The sequence below is a fragment of the Egretta garzetta genome, unplaced genomic scaffold, assembly GCF_000687185.1.
Source record: "Egretta garzetta isolate BGI_Z169 unplaced genomic scaffold, ASM68718v1 scaffold687, whole genome shotgun sequence".
Taxonomy (NCBI): domain Eukaryota; kingdom Metazoa; phylum Chordata; class Aves; order Pelecaniformes; family Ardeidae; genus Egretta; species Egretta garzetta.
This window is the reverse complement of record NW_009260396.1, coordinates 190,293-200,315: the sequence shown is the minus strand read 5'-3', so window position 1 is coordinate 200,315 and position 10,023 is coordinate 190,293. Positions and strand designations below refer to the sequence as shown.

The following is a 10,023-nucleotide window of genomic DNA, read 5'->3' as shown; positions in this document are numbered from 1 at the left end:
ATTCTTTACACTGAGGGTGGTGAAACCCTGGCAGGGGTTGCCCAGAGAGGGGGTGGAGGCCCCATCCCTGGGAACATTCCAGGCCAGGTTGGCCGGGGCTGTGAGCAACCTGATGTGGTTCAAGGTGTCCCTGCTCTTGCAGGGGGGTTGGGCTGGGTGACCCCTAGGGGTCCCTTCCAACCCAAAACATTCTATGATTCTATGATTTCCTTGCTGCTCCGTCAGCCCAGTAATTTCCGCAGCACGGGCCCTCACGCCGCCCTGACGAGGCAGCGGTCGGATCGTCTTGGATTTCACTTTATTCTGCCCCATCTCGAAAACCAATTGCTGGCAGCCTGATGATGGCGATGTGTTACAGTGCCGGTGCCATCCAGCTCTCTGGGAAGTCTAAGGGGGTAGAGAAATGCTGTTTGATGCAGAGGAAAGGGTAAAGGGTTGTCTTTAAAAGGCGCAAACCAGCGCGGGGCCTACATCAGGGTAGGTTTAGACTGGATATAAGGAAGAAATTCTTTACACTGAGGGTGGTGAAACCCTGGCAGGGGTTGCCCAGAGAGGGGGTGGAGGCCCCATCCCTGGGAACATTCCAGGCCAGGTTGGATGGGGCTGTGAGCAACCTGATGTGGTTCAAGGTGTCCCTGCTCCCTGCAGGGGGGTTGGGCTGGGGGACCTCTAGGGGTCCCTTCCAACCCAAACCAGTCTATGATTCTATGATTTCCTTTGCAATTACTAATTTCTCACACTCTTAAAACCATCTCCTGTATGTGCCAGCAGGTCCTTGCTTGCACACAGCAGCCGCCGCCGCTGCGGACCCGCCTGCACCGACCGAGAGTTTGCTTCTTGCCTAGCGCTGTGCTGTTACCCACGGCTCATCTTGTTGTTGAGATGGGTGCATCTCCCAGCTTCCAGGTAGGGGAAGGCTGGTGTTGTTCTACAAGCAAAAAAAAAAAAAAATCCCTCGTGGAAATGCTGCTTGTACCAGCAGCAGTGTGTCTGACTGATCGGTAGGCACGGAGCAGCCCTTCCTAGAATAAACCGTAACGCTCCGAATCGAGCCCGTGCTGGTTATCCACGTGTGGCATCACCACCCATCGCTGCCCGGCCGTGTTGTGTTTCCTTGCGTAGTCACAGTTTAAGCAATCTTGTAACGAAGTTCTTAAGGGTTTTAACAGATGAGTTCTTGCTACTCTCATGGCGATTTAAGCATAGGCCCACGCCACGTTTGATTTCTTCTGGGTCAGTGTGCAAAAGCCAGCTTGTCCTGAACGCCCCTGTGCTGCACCTTTGCTGGATATTGCCCCCTTCCTTGAGCAGCATGGGCTTAGACTACCCAAGTGTAAACGTTTCTATACGGTGAAAGTGTGGTTAGGTTAAAACTAGGTAAAAAATAGCTTGCGTGCTTATAAAATAGTTTTTTTGTTTTGGATGGATGGGGTCTTTCAGCCCCGCTGATTCCATCCAGTGGAGCTGGGCTGAGTCAGGCTGTGGAGCAAGCCTGCAAATTGACAGGGCTGGATCTATCGCTCAATCTGAAGGCAGCCTCCAATTAAACGCTCATCTAGAAGGGCTTGGGCAGGTTTAATTCCCTGCTGAAAAGGTGACGGTGCAGTGCTTCAGGGCCTCATTCCCCGTCTTGTGCTGGCATTACCAATTGACAGCTACAAACGGGGGAAACTGGTGTTTCTTCCTGACGAACAACCGAGCAATGCCGTGCTGCCCCACGCTCCTTCAGCTTTCTTGGCCACGGCAGAGCTGTATCGCACCACTGGAAGCCAACCCAGGCACGGTGCTGCTTGGAGCGGGCGCTGGTGCTCCCCTCGGGGCTGGTGACCCCCTGTTGGAGCTGGATGGGCGGTGCATGAAGGTCCCCTCCATCAGCCGCTGAAGTGACGAGCGCTGGTTCTTTTCTCCTCCTCCACCACAATGTGGTTTTTTTACCTCCTGGCCTCCATCCTGCTTGGTACCGATTTATTCTGGGGTTTGTTTTGGTTTTTAACTGAAAGTCCTGGTGAAAATGATCGGTGCCGGTTCTCCGTGTGTAGCAGCAGGATGTGCTCCTTGCCAGCCTGGCAGAGCAGCCGCTGAAGTGACGAGCGCTGGTTCTTTTCTCCTCCTCCACCACAATGTGGTTTTTTTACCTCCTGGCCTCCATCCTGCTTGGTACCGATTTATTCTGGGGTTTGTTTTGGTTTTTAACTGAAAGTCCTGGTGAAAATGATCGGTGCCGGTTCTCCGTGTGTAGCAGCAGGATGTGCTCCTTGCCAGCCTGGCAGAGCGTGCTTTACAAAAGCCGAGGGTCCAAATAGCCGGTCTGCCCTGCTGTGTTTGAATGGACCCTCCTGCACAAGAAGCTGCCCAGAGTAGCTGGTATTGTGGACAAATCAAGGCAATGACCTCCTCATTCACCAGCCACCTGTAGAGGTACCTGTGCCTCACCACAAATGGCCTGTGTACGTCTTGCCAGAGCACCAAGGCAAGGGCAAACACCTCAGATAATTCTGTCTTTGGACAGCAATTCTTCCCCAGACCTTTTCCTTGGGCTTCTGAGCTATTTTTAAAAATGAAATGGTGAGAGCTACTCTCCCCGAGGTCCTGTCTCCAGAGGAAATGCTAGGTTATCCGGACCTGGAACTGTCAGTGTTTCAGTATAGTTATTTTGAATACATTTCTTTCTTGGACAGCTTTAACGGGAATAGACTAAATGATATAAAGCATCTTCCCAGTCCTTGCTGATCACAAGAAGGAAACATATTGACTATGAAACAGCCCGGGGCCAGAGAGTCATCGTTCCCTTCGTACATACCGCGTCTGGTAAATACTCAGAAGCATCTTTGTTATTGCTGGACATCACGGGTGAGAGAGATTTACAGCACTGTATCTGTACAGGAAAGCAGACTCTCTTTAGAGATAAATTAAAAGGGACATTTAAAATATGACAAACCTCATCCTCCAACAAGAGGCGAGACTCACAAGTCTTGTGTCATGAACAGAGATGATTCATCATGTTTTTCAAGTCTTAAAAAGAAAAAAAAGGTGTTTGTTCTAGCAGAGAACTACGAGCGTGACTCTCGTGAGGAGTGAGCCTGGGGCGGGTGGTTAAACCAATAAAGCTGATGGGGGAGCAAACACTGAGTCATGGCACCGAGGAGAAGCACCAGCAGATTAACAGCTGTCGGTGAATGGGATGACAGCACTGCTTACAATTTCAGAGAGAGGAAACAAGGGAGGTGTATGGAGCAGCTGCTTTTAAAAACGTATTTCCATACAGGTACGTACTGAAGATGGTATGAACCTAGAGTGGGTAAACTACGAGAACTACCCCTTCCAGCTTCTGTCTTAACCAGCTTTATCTGACAGAAGACGTGCGCTGCTTCCCTCTATCGACCTTTGGTGTCAATGCCAAGACAGAAAGCGCTGGTTAAAGAAGCGTCAGATTCTTTGATTAGTAATGGGAAATAACCTGCTGCAGAGTTAAACAGGATGTGAAACCAGTTCAGTACTAGAATGTATTTAAAGTCAGATAATTCTATGCAAGTCTGTGATGAAAACAAGTTATTTGTAGCCTCCCTGGTGATTGCTCTTGGTTTCCCGGCACAGAATCTCCCGACCCTCTTTTGGAGAGGCTGGAGATCAAGAACAGGTACAAAATGATCAACAAGAGACAAAAATACCCCTCCCCCAGTCTATTCTATCATAGAGAGTTTGGCCTATAACACAGGATAGTGTAGGAGGGCACCTTAGGTCGAGAGGAATGGTAAAGAGTTACAGTGGCAGCGACACCATCAATTCAGTGATTGCAATGAGGGTTCCAAATTCATGCAGGTGAAAAATATCTGTCTGCCTCCAGGCACAGCTCGGGGCCAGCTTGGACTTAGGCAGTGAAGATCTATAGAAAACCCCACAGTGGACTTTGCAGGAAAGGGGGGAAAAAAAAAACCAAACCCCAATACGCCCAACTGAGTAACAAATAAGGTACAAGACAGGAAGAAAAACCGATTCAGTGGCTTTCTGTTCTGTTCTAGACCATTATGTTTTCCAATGCTTCTGAACAGCTGCATTTTTAATGTGTTTCCTGATGAATTACAAACGATTCACAGTCAGACAGGAATGATCAGGTTGCTACGGGCTGGGAGAAGACCAAAGTTAAGATTTCAGTTCAGTGTACGCTGCCACAGGCATTCCACTCTTGTCTGTAACAAATGCCAGTCGCTACCTCTGGAGGTCCAGAGCTGGGTTTTTCTGTGTGTTGGGGTTTTTTTGGTTTTTAAATGACTGATAACTGGCACTTCCCCCTACCTCCCCCCCCGTTATTACTGTGGCTGGATACAGCTTCGTCAGGGTTCGGCCAAGCGGTGGCTCTGTGGCATGGCTAGCGTGTACCTCACTGCTCTGCAGCTGGAGGTTCTTCCTCGGTCTCCCGCTTCTCTGGCTGAGATTCTGGAGGGATGAGGTACTGTACCTCCTCGGTATTGACTGCCACTTTATCAGGGTGCAGCCATCGCTTTAGATGCTCCAGCGTGCTGAGGGGAAAGCAAAGACACCAAGTGAAACACAGGAGCAACAAAGCCTCACAGGAATGTATGAAAGAAGCATCAGGAAAATCCTCCACGTGTATTTCCTTCACCTCTGGAGGTATTCCTACTGCCACAGGTAAGGACTATCATGAGCTTGATCCGTGTGCCAGGGGAGCAAGCAGAATCTTTCATTCTACAAAGACGTTCTGCTGTAGTTGGGCTTTTTCAGGGACAGCTTTGCGCTCAGACTTTTCTCGATGAAAAGACTCCTGAGCAGGCACATCAACCTTCACGTTCTTGGAGTACTAGTCTGCCTCTGTAGCCAAAGACTGCAATTCCATTTCCAGCTCTCTGGGCTGGGAGTAAGAAAACTAGTGTTAAAATAAACCCAACCAGACAAAACCCCAACTGCCTAACTGTGCTGAAGATCAGGAAATATAGGGGGGGGAACACACCCAAACCACGGTGCACATATAAAAATGTGGGACCGTTAATAGCACCCAAAGATGAAAGAAGAAAAAGGCAGCATGTGTACATTCTAGAGGCTAACCATACTATGGATTCTATAGGTGTTTCTCAATATATACTAGCGTAATTACAGTCTTGCAGCCTATCTCGCAATAACTGGTCTGGCCAGAACAGATCTACCCCTGCCTTTGTTTAAATGCTGGCTATAACCCTAAAAGTTTAGAATTCTAATTCTTGAATGTGTCTGTGTGTGTGCGTGCTCATCTTCTAGAGGTGCAACTGAAGTCACTCGATCCTGCCACAGCAAAATTAACTTGCTCTTGCTCTTTCACAAGAGCAGAATTTCATTTGGTAACGTCCTTGAAATTATCTGTTATGCTTAGATGTTAAGGCTTGTTTAATTACATTGGTGGGTGAGAATCAAATGCTTCAGCACTACTGGGGAGTGACCTCTAACTTCACAGTCAAATTCTAGGGAGGCAAATTCTTTCACGGCTAACACCCCGGCCTTTGACAGCAGTGGAAGGAGCACATTTGTCTACAAAAGCTTGGTTTTAAATATAAATCACATTGAAGTTACTGGTCAAAGAAAGAATCTAAAAACTCCTTATAAACAGGGATTATTTTTCAGACTTAAAACTCCCAAACTAGCTTAAGTAGATTTTCTTCAAGGGAGAAAAATAATCTTCTTTTCGGCTAGAAGCAATCATGAAAAATGTCAGCTCAGAAAGGAGAAAGATAGAGAGCCTTGTAAGTGATTGGAAATGTGAGACTGCTGGAGAAAAGGACCCTCATCTTAATTCATACATCAGCTGTAAAGGGTAATGGGTGAGACAGAGCAGCAGCACTGTGAGAGAGACACAGAAGGGAGAGCCACTTGGGAAATCTAATCTCAGGCCTTGCACCAGCCCTGTAACGAGCCCCCGATCCCACTTGTGTCTGAAGCAGTGCTTAACTGGGCCCTTGCAAACATGCAGGGAACGGCCTCGGCTTCACTTTTAAAGTTAAGCCTTAAAAAATAAAAAGGCAATCTGAGACACATTAAGCGTCCCCTCCTCCGCTCCGTTCCTTCCCTACCCCAAATGGGACAAGGGAAACTATCGTGCAGGTTCCGGCTGTTTCCATGCTGGGTCGAGGGATGTGAAAGTCAGCGAGCAGCACTGAAAGCTCAAACCCTACCTGCTCTGTGTGCTCCCCTCTAGTACAACGCAAACGGCCGTTATCAGGCTGGTTCGGAAAGCCTGAGACAGCCTTACCGAGTCGCAATGAGATGTTATTTTTGCCACAATGTCCTACCAGAAGCCCTGGCAAAACCTTATGCTAGATTTTTTTTTTTTTTTAGGAAATAAAGCCTGTTTGCCAACATGGTAAGTGGTAATCCCTTCTCGTTGACTGCTTATTACCTCTCATCAGAGTCCTGTCCCTCTAGATAAACTTCAGACTCGAACTTCTCCTGCAGGAACCTGTCCCAGCATTCCTTCTTAGCCTGGGAGAGCGTGCGCAGCATATCCTTGGAGGTCACCTCTTGAGACAAGCCCTTAATTCTCATCAGTCTTCTCTCTGTGAAGAGGCAAAGGAGGGGGCTTTAGTATCTTTGTGTTTTTCTGAATGGGAAGAAAAGAAGTATCTGGACTCTAGATCAAGAAAGTTAAACTAACTTTTCAGGACTAAGTAATATTTTAAAAGGCATTTTTCTGCAACGTTTCCACACCGTAAGGGCAGCAGTGGCCTGAGCCGAGCCAGTTTTGGTGCCCAGTAACTCCACACGACACAGCACCTCCCCTGTCCTAAGATGGAGCCCAAAGTCAGGGACTACACGAACTCAGTGGACATTTTGTGGACACTTCTGGACATTTTACATGAGTGGTCCACAGACTAAGGGAATGGTATCTCTGTATTGTATCAAAAGACAGGGAAAGTGGTGGTGATTAATTAGAATGTATTGGAAAGGGCGGGACAGAATGACAGGGTGGGATAGAAGACGTAGGCAGGATAGAATGAGGGGTGGATACTGTTCTGGTTTCGGCTGGGATAGAATTAATTTTCTTCATAGTAGCTGTTATGGTGCCGTGCTTTGGATTTGGTGTGAGGAGAATGTTGATGGCATGCTGCTGGCGTGGTTGCTGCTGAGTGGTCGCTTGGACTGGTCAAGGACTTTTCAGCTTCCTACTCTCTGCCAGGTGTGCGGGGGACCAGGGGGACATGGCCAGGGTGGCCGGCCCAGGCTGATCAGGGGATATTCTGGACCATATGGCGTCATGCTCAGCATATAGAGCTAGCGGAGGAAGGGGGGGATGTTGGGAGTGATGGCATTTGTCTGTCCATGTCACTGTTAAGTGTGACGGAGCCCTGCTGTCCTGGAGATGGCTGAGCACCTGCCTGCCCTGGGAAGAAGGGAATGAATCCCTTGCTTTGCTTGCGCGGTTTTTGCTTTCCCTATCAAACTGTCTTTATCTCAACCCATGAGTTTTCTCACTTTTTTCCAATTCCCTCCCCCATCCCACTGCAGGGGAGCAAGTGGGCGGCTGGGGGGGGCTGAGCTGCCTGCTGGGGTTAAACCACAACACCCCTGTACTTCAAGTCTGCATTACTATTTCTTGTACATATACATATTTTTCAGGTGATGCTTCTGAAGGAAATAAGGTTTACACCATCAGGTCAGCTCTGCCCATTTTTGAGTTTTAGTAACTTCCAGGCTTACTGTTCGGTTTCTGTGAAATCACACCGGAGGGTTCAGGTCTCACAGGCATTAAGTTCCCACAATTTCCATGCAAATTGGCATGGAATATAAATCATCCTAATTGTAGTGTGAATCCAAATAGTGCCCAAACCAAGGACAAAAAATGAGAGTGCAGCAGTGTTATTAGTTGGATGCCTCATGACAGAACGTGGTGGTTTGAGTTTCTCCACCACTGGGGACAATGAAAAGCGCTTCCTTCCCAGACACGGGGTAGTCCAGCTACAATACACAGCTACAAGGAAGCAAATTTCATTAATTCCTCTGGTCACAAAATCCCATTATAACGGTTTCCTCCTTAAATTGGGCCAGGTATTGTCTTGTAATCATGCTTTTTATTGAAAAGCGTAAAATTGTTGGTTGAGTTGGGTGAGTTCACAACGCTGTGGCCCACCTCTTGAGCTTTTTGGAGGTTGTCTTGTGTTGCAGAATTGAGCTGTCACGGAAAGTCTCTGGCCCTAGCAGTTCTGAAGATTTGAATTACCATATCTGTCCAAAGATACTGCCAGGCTGACGCTACGATTTCACAATCGCTAGTCCTGGCCAGGTACAAACCTGGAACAGGTTTATATTTCTGTTGACTTAGGCAGAATATTCAAGAGGAACTTTGTGCTAGCATGATGCTTTCATCCTGGCTGTGAGAAAACCGACACAGATCTAGCCTGAAGCCTGCTTGTAAAAATTAATCCACTGGCATTTTCTGAACAAGTTGGAACTGCAGCAGTAATTAATTCCAGAAGAGCGATTTATGTCTTGTTGCTGTGGCACCCTTGATCTGATACTAAGAGCTCTACTTCCCCTACTGTGAAATAATAGTCTAAAACAGCAGCTAAGGCAAGGTGGAAGCTCTAACAGAAACAAAAGCTTGAAAAGCCACTTCTGCCACCCATTCCTCCTGGCCTGTTCCTTGCACGCAGTCTCCTGCGCAAGCCAAGACAACGATGTTTGTGGCTGCACTGCAAATCAGGTTACAAACTGACCCAGGATAAAAACTGCTCCCCAGGAGGGGAAGAAGGGGAAGAGCTGTAAAGATGGAATATTTTGCTATGGGCAGAGGGAGTAGCAGCCCAACTGCTGGAAAGCAGGAGAACTCCAGAGCTTCCTCCCAACAGGCAACAGGAGCATCTGTCCTGGGGTTGAATGCTGCTGTGCAATGAGGGCTCTGATGGGAGTAGGGAATACGTAAAACAGGGTGACAAATTCCATGGCCTTAGAGCTAAAGACTGCGGCGCTTAGCTGTGCTAGGATGTTGGCTCCAGTGCTGGTAACCTTAGCATCCCTCGTATCAAGTGCTTCTATGCTGTTCACAATCAATTTATGGCTTTATAGATTATGCAGGAATTAAGAGAAGCAATTGAGCAAAGACAGTCTGCACGATCTGTCATCTTAAAATACAGATTCTAGTGGGTGTGATTTGGGAAAGCGTCAGAGCTTTCCTTCCCACACCTGTCCCCCTCCTCTCCAACCAGAAAACAGAAAAAGAAATTTCACTTTTCTGTTTCTACTCAGAAGCGTCTCCTGAGGCTCCATAAAAAGAAAGAGACAAATGCTGGTCACAAAAAACCACACGGGCTCCGTAATGAGTTCAGAATGCATCTCCCCTCCCCAAGTCAGCTACAGTGCAACTACACACTCTTCAGAGAAAAACCAGCAGGGGTCCCTACCCCACTTATTTTTGGGGAAAACACCGAATTCTTTGGTTTGTACTTGATAAAAAGTTCCTTTCTCTGGCATAGCTGAAGAAGCTATGACCGTGCTTCTCATTTCCACTAACGCACTTGCAGGAAACGAGTCGGATGCTCTATGAAATAGTTGTAAGACACCTTTCCAACCAGAGCTGTGAGCATCGTCACCTTAGCCGCATAAACAGAGCCATAGCTGTCATCAGGCACCTAAGCAAATGGGGCAACGGAAGCCTTACCCAACACTCACCAAGGGATGCTAAATACACCTCTGAATCGTTCAGAGGTGCCCACGGCTTCGGATTTGCTTGGGAAGAGCCACCTGATCCGCTGCCCTGGCTTCCTCCATCAGCGTAGGAATCCATGAAGGAGTCTGTAAAAGCATCGCTAGCATCCTTCTGCTCGGGATGGGGCAGGCACGAACAGATTTCGGCCCAGAGGTCTTCGCTGGGCCTGGTGACCACAGAGTCAACGCTCTCGATCATCCTCATCGTGGAGCCCTGAGGTGGGGAGAATTAAATGAACATCGAGCAGAAAGCCCTCTCTCCCGGGCCTCCCCCTCCCTGCCCAAATCCCATCACCAATGTTTTAGGCACCTCTCGTCCCCCCGGGACCTGTGGCCTCC

The 10,023-nt window shown here is 48.2% G+C and overlaps 1 protein-coding gene across 1 annotated transcript; it reads right to left on the bottom strand.

The window, feature by feature from the left end:
- Positions 1–3,193: 3,193 nt before the first annotated feature.
- On the bottom strand, positions 3,194–10,017 carry CCDC32 (coiled-coil domain containing 32). Its single transcript, XM_009643067.2, has 4 exons — positions 9,995–10,017; positions 9,649–9,898; positions 6,383–6,539; positions 3,194–4,517 (listed from the first exon to the last, which is right to left on the bottom strand). The coding sequence occupies exons 2-4, from the start codon at positions 9,887–9,889 to the stop codon at positions 4,379–4,381; spliced, it is 537 nt and encodes a 178-aa protein (XP_009641362.1). The 5' UTR covers positions 9,890–9,898; positions 9,995–10,017; the 3' UTR covers positions 3,194–4,378.
- Between the last annotated feature and the right edge of the window lie 6 nt (positions 10,018–10,023).

Coding starts and splice junctions, on each gene's coding strand:
- CCDC32 (XM_009643067.2), bottom strand. CDS start 9,889: ATGAGGATGATCGAGAGCGTTGACTCTGTGGTCACCAGGCCCAGCGAA. Junction 6,540..9,648: donor GGTGTATTTAGCATCCCTTG/GTGAGTGTTGGG, acceptor GCCTCTTCACAG/AGAGAAGACTGATGAGAATT. Junction 4,518..6,382: donor GGACAGGACTCTGATGAGAG/GTAATAAGCAGT, acceptor CTTTCCCCTCAG/CACGCTGGAGCATCTAAAGC.